Source organism: Eublepharis macularius, chromosome 9 (genome assembly GCF_028583425.1).
Source record: "Eublepharis macularius isolate TG4126 chromosome 9, MPM_Emac_v1.0, whole genome shotgun sequence".
NCBI classification, from domain to species: Eukaryota; Metazoa; Chordata; class Lepidosauria; order Squamata; family Eublepharidae; genus Eublepharis; species Eublepharis macularius.
In genome coordinates, this window is record NC_072798.1 from 42,237,860 (window position 1) to 42,256,101 (window position 18,242).

At 44.7% G+C, this 18,242-nt stretch overlaps 1 protein-coding gene across 1 annotated transcript; it reads left to right on the forward strand.

The window, feature by feature from the left end:
• Positions 1-15,353: 15,353 nt before the first annotated feature.
• LOC129335959 (NADH dehydrogenase [ubiquinone] 1 beta subcomplex subunit 8, mitochondrial-like) lies at positions 15,354-16,049 on the forward strand. Its single transcript, XM_054988870.1, has one exon. It carries the CDS (start codon positions 15,372-15,374, stop codon positions 15,945-15,947), a length of 576 nt encoding a protein of 191 aa, XP_054844845.1. The 5' UTR covers positions 15,354-15,371; the 3' UTR covers positions 15,948-16,049.
• The last annotated feature ends 2,193 nt before the right edge of the window (positions 16,050-18,242 follow it).

Genomic DNA, 18,242 nt, shown 5'->3' on the forward strand with positions numbered 1-18,242 from the left:
AAGCTTCATACATTGATTCTGTTATTGGCGGCGGTGGTGGTGGTGTGTGGGGTAATCAACTGATGCATTTAAAAATATATTTCAGTTTTTTTCTACAAACCTGGGACTTGCTTTGGGTTTGTAGAGAAAGCCCCCCATCTGTCCCTAGTTCCATTTTGCTGATCTATTAATCTACACTCTGTGACCTGGTTCGGAATTAAGATACATTATGTATTTAATAATGAAGACTTCAAAATACTACTTACCCATGTTTCACAGATGGTCTTTTGAAACATTATTATATTTTAAATTTTAAAAACTTGAAATCTCTTGCACAACCTCATTAAAATTAAAGTAAATGGTATAAGAACACAATATAAATCTGCACATCTCATTTATTTTAATGGGGGTTTGTGCAGATTTCCCCAGTGTATTGTGCCTAAAATATATTAATTGCTGAAGAAATAGGTGGTAGTCCTCCTGATTGGTCAAAATCTAGCTTGATCACCTCACAACTGTACTCTAGTTGTGAAAGCAAGCAACCTTTGTCTCAGTAACTAGGTCACATGGTGGAAAAACACAGTGGATCGAGTGCTCTCTGACCTATTTATATAATCTCCCTCTCTTGCTGAAGCAGTGTAACTGCAAAAATCTAAAGACAACGCTAAAGTAAGCATATTTCTCAGAGTAGGTATGGTTACTTTAACAGTAAGAAAGCTTGAAAATATGGGAGTGTAAGTGTGTTGTATAAAGCTTGTTTTTTCATAATAGCACATGTCTCAGTTTGAAGCTCCTGTACAGACAGCCGCTCCCTATTGAGCTTTCCCTTCAGCTAATTGTGCATGGAGGATTAGATAAAGGCGGTGAATGACTCAACATTTAAATATGCACTGTGGGGGAGGGGAAGGAAAGCCAGCACTGTAATTGTGCATGCGGAAGGTTTTCACATGCTTGAGCAGTGCACTCTTTCAGCACTCTTATTGTTCAATGAAAAAGATCAAATGGCAAAAAATGAAATGTTATTTTTTAAATTAAATGTAAATGTATACCTTCTTTTCTCCCTCTCTTAATAAAATATGCTTTTGTCTCTGAACTCCATATGACCTCTCTTCCATTTTATTAGCTTCATCTGAGGCCTGAGTTCATTTGTAAAGGTGTGAACACCTTATTAGACGTTTCTCCCTTGATCATATCGCAAAGTTGGACACACTACACCTAGTTTCTTTTCATCTGAAAAAATATTTTATGAAACAAGAATATACCATGCACGAAAAATATAAAGCTTTCTCTTCTCAAATGAAAACATAGTTTCCTTCTGTGTTTAACTTATATACTTGTGTGCATGTTGCATCTTGGAAAGTAATGCAAACTACCTCAAATATTCCTTTTTAAAAACGTTGCATAAAGCTGTTATTCACCTACATCTCCATGATTTCAAAAGTAATAATGTGATTGGGAAACAGAGTAAAGTAACAGAACGCAAAAAATCATATCAAAATACAAAACAAGATCTTTGAATCAAGTGCAGATGTTTCAACCAGAATTCGTTTTAGCATCAGAGATCTCACTGAACAAACAAGTGAGGGGGAAAGCATAACACGCCACCACCTCCTCCTCCTCCCTCCTCCTCCTCCTCAGCATTTCCTTTTGCAGCAGGGCTTCTCCTCCTCCCCCCACCCTCCGGCTGCCTGTCAAGCAGAGTGCTGCAGCAGGAGGCACAGATGATTCACTCTGCAAGCCTGCCAGCAGTCACAATGGAAGCAGCAGCAGCTAAGTTCCTTCTCCCTCCAGGAGTACAGGAAAGATCTGCAACCTCATTGCAAATTCTGCTGTCAGACCAGGATTTTGCATATTAAAAGTAGCCATTTAAGTGGGGAAAATGTAGATACATTTATCTACATATATACATCCTGCTAGATATGAAGGCAGCCATTTTGGGTAAGTATCATCCATGTTGTGATGGTTGATTATTACCTCTCTAGCCCTTTTCTAGGAGGCAGCCAATATAAAGACATATCAATTAATCTTTAAAACATAGCTCACTTAATACGCTCTGTTTTCAGAGAGCCTAGGAATAGATGGCTGCGGCTGATTGAGGAGCTAAATCTGTTATCTTCCAAGTGCAGCTAAGACACAGTCAATTTAACTAAAAATTCATCCATTCTCTTGCTAAGTTAGAGCCAAAACTGGACACGATGGCATCCTTGTGGCGGTGACAAGGACACTACTGTCATCTTAAAACTCTTTTAAAATGTCATGAGGACCTAATATTGATTTTTGGCCCCTAAAATTGGTCCCTAATACTAGATTGGGGGGCGATGCTTACTAACTCAGCCCCACACGTGACCCATAACTTCCGCATCGTGCTGGGAATGACATCATGACAGAAGTGTTCTGGAGCACGTGGGAGTGGGCTGTGGAGGTCCTTGGGCCTGTTCCTGCATCTTTCCCCCTCACCAGCCAGATGAGAGGTGGCAGACAGAGGCTGGGAGCAGGGGCTGTCCTGCCCCCACCAGGAGAATGGGAACCTTGTTTGGTCTTGACATCATTCACTCCCATGCTGCCAAATTTCTCTTCTTAATTGTCTGGGAGCTATCTATGTAAACATGATAGCAAATTTCTGGCTGGCATGGGTTGGCCATTGCCATTTTAAAGGTTTTTTTAAAATACTGCATGGGCTTGATCCTGATCTGACCTGCAGAGTGGAACTGTCCCCCAGTGCTCCATTTAAAGTACCCCAAACGGCTGCAGCAGGGTGTGAGGGCCCCACTCCTGTTTTGGCACTTTAAAAGGCATGGGGAAGAAAGAGCTCCACACTTCACGCCCGCACGGCATTTTAAAAACACTTTAAAATGGAAACGGCAACCTGCTGGCCGTGAGATTGGCATCATGGTTAAATTGCTTTTCGTTGTTAGATCTTGGAGAACAGCTGTACTCTGTTCTGCCTAGGACCCTGCAGACCTAAACATGACAGACTTAATCTGCCCTTAAAGAAACTAGCTTTTCAATAAATAACTACAAATAAAAGTGCTTTTTAGGTTAGTGATTAGGGATAAAAGTTTTCAATAATAGTTTTAACAGGTACAGAAACTGATGGAGCACTACAACATTGAAGACCTGCTCTGCAGCTCACAAAAAGGCTGTCCTTGGCCGTTTCCAGACGGCTTACCTTCTGCTGCTCCATGCTGCAACGCCGTGGCTTGTGCTGGGGCGAACCCGAAATATTGCGGTTTTTCGCTCGAGTTTTGCACGATGTTGCGCAAAACTCATGCAAGAAAACGCGCCATTTCACGCTTTGTCCGGCACGAGCTGCGACATTGCGGCATGGAGCAGCAGAAGATAAGCAGTCTGGAAACGGCCCTTGTCTTCACTATACTGTATTTGTTTGTGATCTGCTAGAGTGGATTGCAGCTTTAAAGCCACAGGCCTCCTTCTCCTTGTCTGATGCTTTCTCATCCTTAGAGAGGATAAAAGCTAGAAGGAAACCAAACATGTTAAAAAGCCCCCTCCCATCCTTTCACATACTCATTGTATGCATTCACAAGGCTAAACTAGAAGTTAGAGACAAATTCAGCCATTTAAAAATGCAAGGTTGTTTCAGCACTTGAAAAGGTATGGTGGGGGGGGGGAACAAAACCCCCTGTTCCCACTGCACCATAGCATTTCTAAATGATGGAATTTGTCTCTATAATGGTGTGGGCAGCCACAAGTAGGGCCTGTGGCTGCCATAACATCTCATTTGGCCCTTACTTGGTAACAATAGATGAAGATTAATTTCTTTAGCTGAACCTTTATTGTGACCCCCCTAGAGATCCCAAACCCCCGGTGGGGGTGGGGGATCCCCCACCACACACCCTGCCCCCACTTACCTGAGCAGTGGGGGGCACGCACCTTCCTTGTGCGCTCCCCCGCGGTGTGGCATGCTCCGTGCGCCACAGCTGACAGGATCGGGCCAGTTTTGGCCCGGATCAGGACTGATGTGGAGTGCGGGAGCGTTCCTGTGCTCTGCAGTGCTCAAAATGGGCCTGACCCATGGCAAACTGGGCCCGTTTTCAGCAGCTGCAGAGCACAGGAGCGCTCCTGCATGCTGCAGCACCCCAAAACGGGCCCGTTTTGGCACAGATCGGACCCGTTTTGAGGCGCTTCAGAGTGCAGGAATGTTCCTGCACTCAGCAATGCCCCAAACAGGTCTGTTCTGCAGTGGACTGGGCTTGTTTTGAGGCGCTGCGGCATGCAGGAGCATCCCTGTGCAGTGCCCAAAACAGGCCCATTTCAGCACAGATTGGGCTCATTTTTGAGCCACTGTGGAGTGCAGAAATGCTCTTGTGCTCCGCAGCACCCAAAACAGGCCCATTCTACTGCTGATCAGGCCCATTTTGAGGCACTACAGAGCACAGGAACGCTCCTGCGCTCCTCAGCGCCTCAAAAATGAGCCAGATCCGCGGCAGAATGGCCCATTTCTAGTGCTGCGGAGCACAGGAGCACTCCACCACACCCAAAAACGGGCCTGCCCAGGGGCCGTGTGGTGACGTCACTCCTGTAGTAACGTCATTGTGCCTGTGGGGGCACGCGGGCACGCTCCGCACGCACTCACCCACCCTCCCCAAAGTTAAGTGCCAGGCCCCTGTCCCCTGCCGGGAGATTGAGGGGGCCTGGCAACCCTACCCCCCCCAACCATTTTTGCCTGTCTTCCTGTTTGGGTTCTACAAATTTTAAATAATTATTCAAATTCTGTTCCCTTTTGCATGACAAGTAAAGGTTTCATCAATTTTTGAAGAAGGATTTTGGTTCTAAATATTTCTTGTGTTAGTTTTATATTTGCAGGAAGTTTTTTTAATGTAAGAGTTAGGAAATTAGCAAATATCACACTGGTTTTTAAATAGGGGTCAAGAGGAAAGCCAAGGAATTCCAGTACACCTAGCCTTAACATCTGTTACAGATAAATTAGTAGAAACTGTTACTAAAGAAAGTATTGTAATCACATAGGAGAACAGAGCTGCTGAAGGAAAATCAGCATGGCTTCTGTAAAAGGAAGGCCTTCCTTACCAACCTTTGGGAAATCTTTGAGAACATTAACAAGCATGTATATAAGAGCGTTCTAGTAGATATTTTATACTTGGACTTCTAAAAGGCTTTTGATAAGGTACCTCCTCCTTAGAAAACTTAACAGGATAAGAGAACAGGTCCTTTTTTGGATTAAAATTGATTAAGTGAAAGAAAGCAGAGAATAAATGGAAAGTTCTAGAAGTAGAGGCAAGTGAGCAGTGGGGCCTGAACAAAGGTCAGTGTTTAATTTGTTCATAAATTATCTAGACTTGTTGGTGAACAATGGCCAGGTTTGTGGATGATAGCAAATTATTTAGGATGGTAGAAACCACTGCAAATTCTGAAGAGTCCTAGGAAGATCAATAAAATTTGGTGAGCGGATAATAATGTGGCAAATGAAGTTTAAGATGAACAAAAAAAATTCTTAATTTTAAGTATATGCTAATAAAGTCTGAACTAGCAGAGAGTGATAGGAAAGGAGGGTTTTTAAAAGAAACTCTCTGCTCATGAACGTTGCAAGGATAAACTCATGTGCTGGCCTGAGCTCTTACATTGTGCAGTTCTTCAACAGAATGTACACATAGTTTTAGGTACACTTGAGAGCTTCTTGCTGGGAACACAGCCCCCCGCCCCACAGGGCCCAACCCAGACTGAGCCCAAAGCCCATGGCCAGAGGATGGAAATGGTCAAACCCCTGCACCACCTGCACCACCCTGAAACATCTCCAGGGAGCACCACTGGGGAAACCATCATGAACCCCATCAGTAAACACTTATGAGAAAGAGATCTTAGGACTGTAGCGTATAGCTAGATAAAAATGTCAATTTAGCATACAGCTGCAAAGGCAAACTTCATAGGAATTATTAGGAAAAGGACTGAAAATAAAGTGGCAAACACTGCAATGCTCTTGTTTAGATCTACAGTGCTGCTTTATTTGGGATACTGTGTACAGTTCTGGTTGCCTTATCTCAAAAAAGGTAATGCAGAATTAGAAAAAGTGCAGAAAAGATCAACCAGGATTTATTTATTTATCAAAATTTATATCCTGCCCTTTTGCCCTCATAAGAGCCACCAAAGCGGCTAACAAATTAAAACATACATAATAAAAATCACATTTTAATACTATTAAAACCAACCATAACAACACCACATAATTAAGACAATTAAACCAGCTTAAAAAAACCAAAGACATTAAAAAAATTAAAACTATTTATTTAACACAATTCATGTAATGATGATTAAGGATTTATAGTATGATTACGGGATTGAAGTACCTTTCCTTTTAAGGAAAGGCTAACGAGCCTGGGGCTTTTCAGTGTAGAAAAGAGAACTGGTTGCGTGTTTGACAGAGATCTATAAAATTATGCTTGGGATGTAAAAAATGGACACAGAGAACTTTTCTCCCTATCCCAGAACACTAGAACTTGTGGGAACCAGTAAAGTTCATGGGCAATAGATTCAGGATAAACAAAAGGAAGTACTTCTTTACTCAACATGTAATTAAATTGTGGAATTTATTGCCCATGGATATAGTAATGGTCCCTAGCCTATATGACTTTAAGGAGATTATACAGATTCGTGGAGGGTAGGTCCATCAATGACTACTAGGACTATCACATCCATGGCAGCAAACCTCTGAATACTAGTGCTAGAAGGCAACTTCAAGCTCTTGCTTGCCCTCCATGTCCTCTTTGCTGGACTTCCAGTGTAACTGGTTCACCACTGTGTGAAAGAGAATGCTGGATTAATGGGCCATTGGTTTACCTAATGCAGCAGGGCTCTTCTTGTGTTCTTATGTTAAACAGCACAATCCATTTTACCACTTCAGGAATCTATCAAATAATTCCCATGTAATTCTCCTGCCCATTCTTCTCCAGAATATATTTTTCTAATGTTTGAGAATATAAATTGATGCCTTTAAGACACGATAAATGGAATACTCTCTGAATAAAGTTGCTTAAAATTAAATTTTAATTTACTTTTGAATTTTAAGCAAGGAAATGCAACTTACCTGTATTTTAAGAAGCATTTGTATCTGATTTTTAAAAACCCTCAGGAAAATAGTTGAAATGCACTAGGGATTTGTTTTACATGCTTTTGACAACACAAGAATTTTTATATTAAAAATTCATCTCACCATTTTTGGCTTTGCCTTTAGTACAGCCCCTTTTCCTTGCATCTATTGCTGCAAGGTAAGGTATTAAAATAAATAAATTTGTTTTCTAGTCCTCGATTCAGTATAAAGCTAGTGTGTTTTTATGCCTACTGTAATCTACATTAACGGCATTTGCAGTTAACACTTTTTTTTAACTTCTTTTATCTGTAAATTAACTGAAAATTTTATCTTTACTAGATTATACATTCAGTTTGTAAAATGGCTCTCTTGTGTTTTCTGTTTGTATTAACATTCACACAGTCACAATCCAGAGTACAGGTCAATGTAATAATGCAAGTTAAAATATTCTAATGCGGGTGCTAACCTTGGAGACTAACATTTAGAGCCAAGCTACAAGTGACTTTTTTCACGTGGAGAACACTTGATTGTTTTCGCAAGTTTTCCTGAGAACTGAAGTCCGAGTGTCCTTCCTCTCATTCCAGTTTTCTCCAGGAGCTCAGGAGCAGGGGAAGGGCATGTTAGAGCAGCAGCAGATTCTTCCGTTGTTGCTGCGGCTGGAGCTTCACCGACTTGGCGGCTTTCTCCAGAGCAGCTCCCTGGGAGCAGGACGCCCAGGGAGAAAGTAGCAGCTGCCCGCCCCCAAAGATCGTTGAGAGCCCTCTTGTCCAGCAGGCTTGTGACTGGAGGAACCATTTCCAAAAGCTGCTGCCTCTGCTGGCTTTCTCTGGCTCTTCAGGCAGCAATTCTAACAGAGAGGGGAAGGACACTTGGACTTCAGTTTCCAGGAAAACTTGTGAAAACAATCAAGTGTTCTCCACGTGAAAAGGTCATTTGTAGCTTGGGTCTCAGTCTCCAAGGCCCAAATCCAGTAAAACATATGGAAAAGCAGTGATTGTCTGTATGTAGCCAGCTTTTAAAAAAAATTGGAATTCCACCAACCAGTAGGGTTCTCAGGTTCCTATACCCTCCTGCTGAGAAGGGGGGGGCTGATACTTACTAGACGTGTGTTCGAGTGCAGCCCTGGTGCCAACATGATGACATAATTTCCAGAAGTGACACCATGCTGGCCATGGGAGTGCGCTTGTGTTCCGCACAGGGCCGATTCTTTGCGCGTGAGCCATTTGGGGCCACCACTGGCTCCAAACAAACCTCCAGAGCATTTCTACTGCCAGCACAACAATATCACTTCCATGCTCTGTCACATGTTTCCAGGGTGCCTATTGGTGGTGGGCGATCTCCAGGCAGCTCAAAACGAGCAAGCAAATAAACTGGCATGCACCTGGGATCCTCACCAACAAGCTACATGGGAAAAGAGGAGCAGAACCTTAATCCATCATTGCCCTGCCCCTTTTGACCAACTAACAGGATTCCTACCTTATCCATATAAAACTCATTTGTTTCCATGATTTCTTATAAAGCCAAGGATACATGTATAGAAACCTTCTTTGACATATGTATAGCCTCTATGTAAATAGTTTCAGATGGGTAGCCATGTTGGTCTGCAGTAGAAGAGCAAGATTTTAGTCCAGTTTCACATTAGAGGCCACCTAGATTTTCAGGGTATGTGCTTTTGAGAGTCAAAGCTCCCTTTGTCAGAAACCTGCAGCCCGTGTGATGATGTCACTTCTGGAAGAGATGTCATTGTGCTGCAGCCGGGATCCCGTGTGCAAGACTGATGCCTGTTGATGGGGAGACATGACAACCCTGTTATAACGTCTGTGATACCCGTGAGGAGTTTGATTTTACAGTTTACAGAATTCCTCTGAGATAGTTTTGCCAAGTCTGAAAATGTGAGCTTTGAAATGATAAACAAAATCTCATTATGCGAATAATCCGTAGTGCCACTTTTCTGAAAATAAATTATTTATATATTTCAATAGCCTAATTAATTCATATGTTTGACAGATGTAATACTTAAATAATAACAGGCAATGGTTTAATTTTAAAACACTTTTAGGTTGTCTCTTCATAACAAATTAATACATTTTGTTTCACACTGTAGAATGTAAGAGAAGCGAGTTCAAGCAATGAAAACAAATAACAAGTAATCCAGATTTTATAGCAAAATTATTTAGATACTTCCTTTATTTTGCTGAATCTCTTATTAATCCAGGTACAAATACTTTTTTAAAATTAAAAAGAATCTCACCATCTTGCATCAAAATGTCATTCATTTACATATGCTCCTTATAATGAACAGAACTATTTTGCAGCCTATACAGAATTTTCAGCCTGAACCTTTGCATGCTTACTCAGAAGTAGCTTTCATGAAAGGCAGTGGAAGTTACTCTGAAGTAAATCTTTAGCAATGTATCTAAGTAAATGTGATTAAATTAGGTTTAAAGTAAATATGAAGTCTTGAATTTTATAAAGCCATCAGGCATAATTTATGGAGACTGTGGTCATTCCATTTTCAACTAAAGACTTTTAGTCTGGTTTTCTCGCTTCATTCACACAGGAGTGCGAAAACTAACAGTAGCAGTAATAAGCTAGGAAGGAATGGCATCCATACACCCCCATTCCTAAGCTGCTCTCTGCTGTTACAACCTTCCTCCTTCCTCCTCCGCCTTTTTTCTATTGCAACTATGCAGAGTGCAGATGCAATGGTTATTTTGCTGCCCCACCCCCCATGGCCCAGAAAGTCCTGCTTTCTCTAATTTTCTCTATTCCTGCTGAGCTGTGCTGTAGCATTACAGTGCAACTTAAAAGTAAAAGGGAAAAATAGCCCTTTAAATGGCCCTTTAAATTGGGGCGAGAAGAGACAGTATGTGGCAGCCATTTTGAAAGTGGAGCTTAGCTCCCTCCCTTTTCACTAGTGGCTACAGGTAGTGTTCATTGGACACTCCACGCACTGCTGCCCTGCAGTTTCTCTTCTAATTTGGAGAAAACTTTAGTTTTATTTTTTCCAAGTCATGTCTGGACTGGGTACAACATGGGGGCTTCCTGCTGTCCTGAGGCAGCAGGGTGGGTGGTTGGGGTGGGAGAATCCCCATGTGGAAGCACCCTGTCCTATCTTAATATCACCCTTTCTCCAAGGATGTAAGGGTATCATAAATAATTCTCCCTTCTTCCATTTGAATCTCACAATCCAGTGAGATATAGCGGGCTGAGAAAGAATGACTAGCTCAAGGTCACCCAGCGAGCTTCTATGGCAAAGTGGGGATCTGAACCTGCATTTTCCCAGGTTTGACAGTCTCATAGTCACATCATAGTGGCTCCAGTGAATTAAAAAAGTCCAGAATGACTTTCCATGCTACTATTGTATAGCACACAGAATGAAGATCTGTTACTAAGTTGTTGGAAGGGAAGCAAGGCTTTACTCTAGTTAACATTTGCATTGTAGATAAATCACACATTCCGTTAATCAAACATTGCTGGGAAAATCTGATTTTTTCTCTCCAGTCAATGCACATCAGATTGTTGTATGATTCATGAGCATCATTGACATTTACTACATAGTGCCTGCGATGTCACTGGTGATGAGCAACACACTTTCCCCCTCCCCATACCATTTTGAAAACTTTTTTAACAGATCACATTTTTAAACATTTATTTTTCCTGCTTTAAAGACTAAACTATTTCAATAGAATAGTTGATGCAGCCTTTTAAAATCTGTGAGGAAATCTGGAGATGATGAGTAATTTGGTTTTTCTTCACACCACTGTAAAATCAATTTGTAAACATTTTCCTTTTTTATCAAGTTTCTATGATGCCACTCCCCCTATGTAACGACAACGACAGCGACAACGACAACACAACTGTGCTTATATACAACTCTTCTAGACAATAGTGCCCCACTCAGACTGGTGAACAAAAGCAATGTTATTATTATCCCCACAGTACAACTGGAGAGCTGGAACAGAAAGGAGTGGCTTAACCAAGGCCACCAACTGAGCTCATGGCAGTAGTGTGATTCGAGCCAGCAGAGGGCTGATTTGCAGTCCAACCAATTCTCCATCAAGTAGCAGCTGACTTAATGTCAGCCTCTGCTGGGGTTTTCAATATAAGAGACTAACAGAGGTGGGTAGACATGGGCATGAATGGAAAAAAAACCCCGAACACCCTGTTCATCGTTCGTCGCCATCCACGAACAACGAACATGGATGAACATGAACTGTTCCTGGACATGTTCATTGTTTGTTATTCGTGGGGGACAGAACCCCCCCAACCCCCCCCACTTAGCCCCTCTCCCCTCAAACCCACTTACCTGGCCCTTTAAAGATCCCTTTAAACTATCAGCTGGCAGGTGGCAGACAGCGATTCCCCCCTGCCGCCTGCCAGCTGATAGTTTAAAGGGCCCTGTCCTGGCAAAAACAGCAGTGTCTGCTGGCAGCTAGATTGAGGGGTTACAAAAGTGACCTTCCCAATGTCCAATACCCACCAAATTTGCAGGGGACATAGTCCTTACTGTCCTCTGAAGACCCCTCAAGTTTCAGAGAGATTGCAACCCGGGAAAGGCATGATCCATGGGTCTCCTCGTTGGCTGTCATTTTCTCTTCGCAGTGGCAAAAATGGGACTCTCTGCTGGAAGTACTTTGAAGAGTTAAAGCCAGAAGGAAAGCCAGAAGGAGTTCAGACAGATTTCAGTCCCTCCCTGCCTCCGGTTGCCAAGGGGATTGATTGCAGGTGCCAGACTGTCTGGCTTGATGAACAGCTGCCAAAAGCAATGAACCAATGCTTGCAACAACCACCTGTTCATTTAGGATGGGGCCTCATGAACAGCTTGTTCGAGAACAGCAGATTAGGCTGTTCGTGGGTTTTTTCTGTTCGTAATGCTGTTTGTGCCCATGTCTAGGGGTGGGTTGCCACTGCCTGCCTCTGCATAATGACTCTCGTCTTTCCTGGTAGTCTCCCATCCAAGTACTAACTGGCACTGACCCTACTTAGCTTCTGAGATCTGACAGCATCAGATTAGCATGGCGCTACTCCCCCTACTTCAGAATTATTTTCATTATGTCTGCTCCTTGTCTTCCAAAGAGCTCAGGTAATGTGTACATGCTTTGAAATATTATCATATATGATCATAATCTTTATACTAATAATCAAGTGGCGCTGAACTGTGGAGACTGGAGACTGGAGCCATGAACAGACAAGACAGATCTTCCTACACACCTGAAAAAATGACCCAGGTTCGCAGAAAAATATGAAATCTAAAAAAAATTACATTAAAAAAACCCAAAATGAAAAAGGAGCGCCTATACCTTTAACTCAGTGCCCTCAGTAGCTATTCCTAGGCAACCACAACAGTTTAGCCAGTATTCCAGGCTTGTTTTTTGTCAGTAATAGGCAGGGGGATGGGGCAGGGGCCCTTTCCATGGCTGTTTTGTCCTTTAAAGGAGGACTCATTGGGGCCAGGCCCTGAAGCAACCACCAGGTGACATGCCACTACCAGACTGGCATGACTCACCCAGGCAGGGGTGGCCAAACTTGCTTAATGTAAGAGTCACATAGAACAAACGTCAGATGTTTGAGAGCCGAAAGACATGATGCATTGAAGTGACTTCAGATGAGGAGGTGGGTTTGGGGGAGTGTCCTGAAAGTGATATCACAGAAAGGGGTGGGGTTTTGGTGCAGTATGCTGGAAGTGACATCATAAGAAGGGGTGGAGCTTGGGAAGAGCCGTCACCTGGCCTTTGACTTGCAAGTGTCATCACAAAAGTGGCTTCACCCCCAAAGTCTCCAGATATTTTCTGAGTCAGACCTGACAACCCCAACATTTTTACTGAAAATATGAAAGACATGGAAAGAAAGAAGGAAGGAAGGAAAAAAGGAAAAGGGAGGGAAAGAAATGGAAAGAAAGGAGGAAAGGGAGGGAAATAAACTAGACTAAAATAAAATGTATGGCCATGGTGATACTCAGAGACCTCTGGGAGCCACACAATATGACTAGAAGAGCCACATGTGGCTCCTGAGCTGCAGTTTGGCCACCCCTGCAACCAGGCCTGGCTGCTTGCTAATGTTCAACATCACCCCCCCAAGGTAGTGTAGTGGTTAGAGTTTCAGAATAGGATGTGGGAGATCCATTTTCAAATCACAACGGTACTGTGGAATCTTACTGGGTGACTTTGAGCCAGTCACACACTCTCAGCCTAACCTACCTTCATAGGGTTGTTGTGAAGAAAATATGGAGGCAAGGAGAATGATATAGCCTGCTTGGGATAGTCTTTGTGGAGAAAGGTTGGGTATAAATGAAGTAAATTAATAAATGTAGATGAAAATGGAGGGGCAGATAAAAGGTAAGTTATTTAATGGGTTTGAAGGAGAGAAGGATGTAGGGAAAGCTGACCATATAGAGGCTGCCAGGAGAAGAGAAAGAGAAAATAGTATGGGGAAGGTGATACAGGGGAAAGAGAAGTACCCCCTTGTAGGTTCTCCACCATACAACTGGGCCTGGCTCAGCTGGTACCGGCCATAGGGGAGAGTGCTGAGTAGGAGGTGGTGGTGGGGAGATAAGGACAGGGAGCAGACAACAAATGGATGGAAAGGCAAGAAGGAAGCAGGAATAGGGGGGAAAGCTATGCAGAGAGAGAAGGAAAAGAAGATACGGTAGGGAAGGGGGAATGAAAAGCCCCCCTGCAAGTTTTTGTGGGTCTCCCCAATTGTTCTAAGAGTCAAGTGTGGCCAAGTGCAGCCCCATCTGTGGATCCTTACATCCATGCAATGGGACCACACAGGCAGAAAACAGTTCTGCAAACCTGCCCCCCAGCTTTGCAGAAAAATCTGAAAACATTTTAAATATTTAATGGGGAGGGGTTAAATAGCCCCTCTAAACAAGAGCATTTTCTGTGGAAGTGCAGAGAACACAGCCATTTCAGGGCTCCAAAGAGCTTAGTGGTGACACTGTAGGTGGGAGAGCAGATGGTGGTACTGTGGGGAGTAGGAACCCACCACTTTCCATGCTGCCAGAAGGGAGGTGAGTGGCTAGAGCACTGACCATGGTTAAGGAGGTGAGCAACCAGAGCAAGGAGCAGTGGTGGCAGCAGTGAAGCTGGGGTAGCCAGGTCTGAGGGGGGGCATTGCTGGCCTGTGGGGGGAAGTGGGCTGGGGGAGCCGCTGTTGAAGTGGCTATGCTGGAATCCTAAGGTTGCCAGCCTCCAGGTGGTGGCTGGAGAGCTCCCAGAATTACAACTGATCTCCAGCCAACAGAGATGAGTTCCCCTGCAGAAAATGACTGCTTTGGAGGCTGGACTCCATGGCCTTATATACAGCTGAGATCCCTCCCCTGCCCAAATACCATCCTCAGGCTCCTCCTTCAAAATCTCCAGGAATTTCTCAAGCCGGAACTGGCAACCCTAGGCCAGCTGTGGGGGGAGGGGCTGTTACCACCATTGAGGCAGCTATTTTGGGGGTGGGCAGGCTGGGGGCTGTAGGATAGACCCCTCCACAATTCTCATGGTTCCCTACTTCTTATATCTAATTCAGAGCATGGCTCCAAAGTGCAAATTAGTACAATCCGCATAACAGGGCCAAGTAATTAGCAGGGTGGGGTTTTGTTTGCAAATCTCAGGGATCTCCAAAACAGAATCTCAAAAACTTAAAAAGGGGAGAGTTATAAGAGTCCCCAAACTAAAGAACTGCAAGCATAGAAACTGTAAATGAAAAAGATTCCTGCCATTTAGGAAACTTGCATAGCAACCACAGCCCACATTGCTAGAGAAGGGGGCAGCAAAGGTCACTGCTGGTGGCAAAGAAATTGGGAGGGGAGACCACACAAGATTCTGGTGCTGGGCAACTGCTGGAGGGATGGGCAGGAAAAGTTGGATGGCAGAGGAGGCCTCTGCCCACCACAGAAGCTGGGCAGGCAACTAGGTGCTCAGGATCTGTGCTGCTACATTCTCTTCCGTTCTCTCACCATCACATTCTTTCAAGCCCTCCATCAGGGAGAGAAAGTGGATGAATGGTGGATGCTGGTAGCAGGAGGTGGCAGTGGAGGCGCTACTGTGCTGCTGCTTTTTTCTTCTGTCCTGTGTTGGATCTAGGGTTCCCAGGTGCCTGCTAGTGGCAGGCAAACTCCTGGGGATTTGCCCCCTCACAGGTCTCCTGGAGGTTGTTGCCACAAGTAGGCATCCAAGGAACACGCGTGGTGTGCATGCTCCCTGGGGGCGCAATGACAGCACTTCCAGAAGTGATGTTGTCATGCTGCCTACAGGAGCATTCCCACATTTCATTTGAGGCTGATTTGGGCCTCAAATGGATCAAATCCACCCTGTGTGGCTGTGCGAGGGCCGCCATGGCGTCCGGGGGCGCTTGGCGCTGCTTGGGGGCGCTGGCCCGCCGGGGACCCCTCGGGTGGAAGGCGGCAGCGGCGGCTGCGAGCGGAGCCCGGGCCACTTCGGGCTTGCCCAAGGACCTGCGGCCAGGGCCTTATCCCAGGACGCCAGAGGAACGGGCTGCTGCTGCAAAGAAGTACAACTTGAGGGTGGAAGACTACGAGCCATTCCCGGATGATGGCATGGGTTACGGTGATTATCCAAAACTCCCTGACCGATCACAGCAGGAGAGAGATCCTTATTACAATTGGGACCACAGTGATCTGAGGCGTAACTACGGAGAACCGGTGCACTGGGATTTTGACATGTTTCTTCGGACACGGCTTGACACCACCCCTACGATGTTTCCTTGGCATGTAATGCGCAACTGTATCTTGGGCTTTATTGGCTTCATGCTGTTCATGTTTGGCCTTGGACAGATTTATCCATCATATCGACCAGTGGGCCCCAAACAGTATCCCTACAACAATCTGTATCTAGAAAATGGCGGGGATCCCAACCAAGAGCCACCAGAGGAGAAGAACTACGAGATCTGAGGACTCCTGTCTCTGTGGCATTCCTTTTTCCTGTCTGCAGGACTGACTGCTGCAATGTTACTTGTGCTGTGTAAAAGAGCCCAATAGGAGAAAAATGATAAAAAAAAAAATCCACCCTGTGTGGAGTGTCGAGTGTTTGCGCGCCCAAGGCAGTAACATCACTTCCAGACCTCATGCCCAACACAACCTCATGCCCAACACAAGGCAAGTGCCAGGAATCCTACCCTCCCAGCAGAAGGGGAGAGGGACCTGGCAACCCCAGTTGTGTGTGTGTGTGTGGGGGGGGGGAATCCAGTGATCCGTCAGCAGGAAGGCTCACCCTACTTTGACTCCCCAACTACAGGTCTGATGACTCCAGGAATAAATTTTCCTTCTGTTTAGGGCCGGATCTATGGGGGGGCAGAGGGGTCACTTGCCCTGGGTGCTGCCAAACAGAGGGCACTGGAGTAGCTACTGGCCAGGAGCACACGCTCCAGGCCCTCTGGTGGTAGCATGGGCAGTGGCGCAGGAGGGCTGGGAGGCTGCCCGCACTGTGCACCTGCAGCACTGATGGGGTGGCTGGTTTGCTGCATGCTCCTGGCCCTCCAGCAGCAGCACAGGCGGCGGTATGGGAGGGCTAGGAGGCTGCCCATGCTGTGTGCCTGCAGTGCTGATGGGGCAGCCAGCTTGCTGCGTGTTCCTGCCCTCCAGGGGCAGCGCAGGTAGCCCTCCAGGGGGAGCGCGTGCACACAGGGAGCCACCGGACTTGGGACGCCCCGGGTGCTGGCAACCCAAGATACAGCTCTGCCTCTGTTGGAAAGAACTGCCACACAGGAAATATCCACAATGGTTGCTTCTGCGGATCATTGGATCCAGCCTCGTTTTGTCATTGTCACAAAGTAGGCTCTAAAAGAGGTGTATCCCATATTCAGTTGTCCTCAACTGATACTGTAGTTTTTGCCCCAATCGCTTAATGTCTAGGGTTTCCAGGTCCCCTGGGAATGAAAGTGGAAGATGGGGGGGGCTGTTGGGGGGTGTATGTGTGGTGCCTTACATGTTTGGGGCCAATTTTTACGAATTGGCCCCATTGCAACCCATTGCTTCCACATCATGCCAGGAATGACATCATTCCCAGTGTGACACGTGAGTGTTCCAGAATACATCCCTTGTGCTCTGGAGTTTCCAGCCCAGTGTCTACACCTCTCCCCCACACTGGCCAGGTGAGAGGTGGTGAGGGATAGAGGTTGGGATCAGGGGATCCCCTACCCCCACCAGGGGGCTAGTAACCCTATCATGTCCCCTTATTCTTTTGATTACCATGTGGCTAAACAACAAGAAGCATATGAGGGAGAATGTTTAGGAGCAATGGGGGCTCTTGGTACAACTTATTTAACACAGCTACCAATTATATTTGCAGGAAAGTCCCCCATGAGCTTTCAGGAAAACATTTGGAGCCATCATATTCCTGGAGTTGATCAATTTAATAGATCCAGAGGAGTTAGCCGTGTTAGTCTGTAGTCGCAAAATAGTAGAGTCCAGTAGCACCTTTAAGACTAACTTTATTGTAGCACAAGCTTTCGAGAACCACAGTTTTCTTTGTCAGATGCATTTTAATAGGACACATACCTCTACAGGGACTATGAACCTCTGTAACCATACATTTTAGTTCCAATCCTCACGTTACCATTAGCTCACTAAGTGACCTTGGGCTAGTCACCATCTCTCAGTCCAGCCTACCTTACAAGGTTACGAATATAAAAACCAGTCTGAGCTCCTTTGAGGAAGAATAAAAAAATAATAAAGTCAATGTTATTCATATATAGGGTTGTCAGGCTGAGCTTGGCAATCAGTAAGAGTGTAGGTGTGTGTGACAATGGGTAGCTTTAGGAGTTCAGCAATTCCTAGAGCTACCATTGTCATTTCTGGGTTGTACCACGGAAGTGATGTGCCACCAACTAGGCCAAAGCCTTATTTTTATTTATTTCTCTCTCCGCTGCATGGAGCAGTGGCGGGCAACAGAGAAAATTATCTGGAAATAACCTGCCATAAGTGGGCAAATGATACTTCGATGAATATACAATATAAAAACGGTATTTTACAAAAGATACTTTTTTAGCACCTGATTTACACATTATTTTTTTTTGTATTAAGGTGCATATCTACATTTAAAGATTGTAAAATATGGTCCCTTTTCACAAGAGAATAAATGTTTATGAATTTTTTCAAGGTTTAAAACAATTGTGTAATGTTCAGTTTTACTGAGGTAAGGACACCACATTAAAAAAATTTTCTGTATCTTTCCATGTAAATGGTGCT

Excerpts from the sequence above, each read along its gene's own strand:
- LOC129335959 (XM_054988870.1), top strand. The coding sequence starts at position 15,372 with ATGGCGTCCGGGGGCGCTTGGCGCTGCTTGGGGGCGCTGGCCCGCCGG.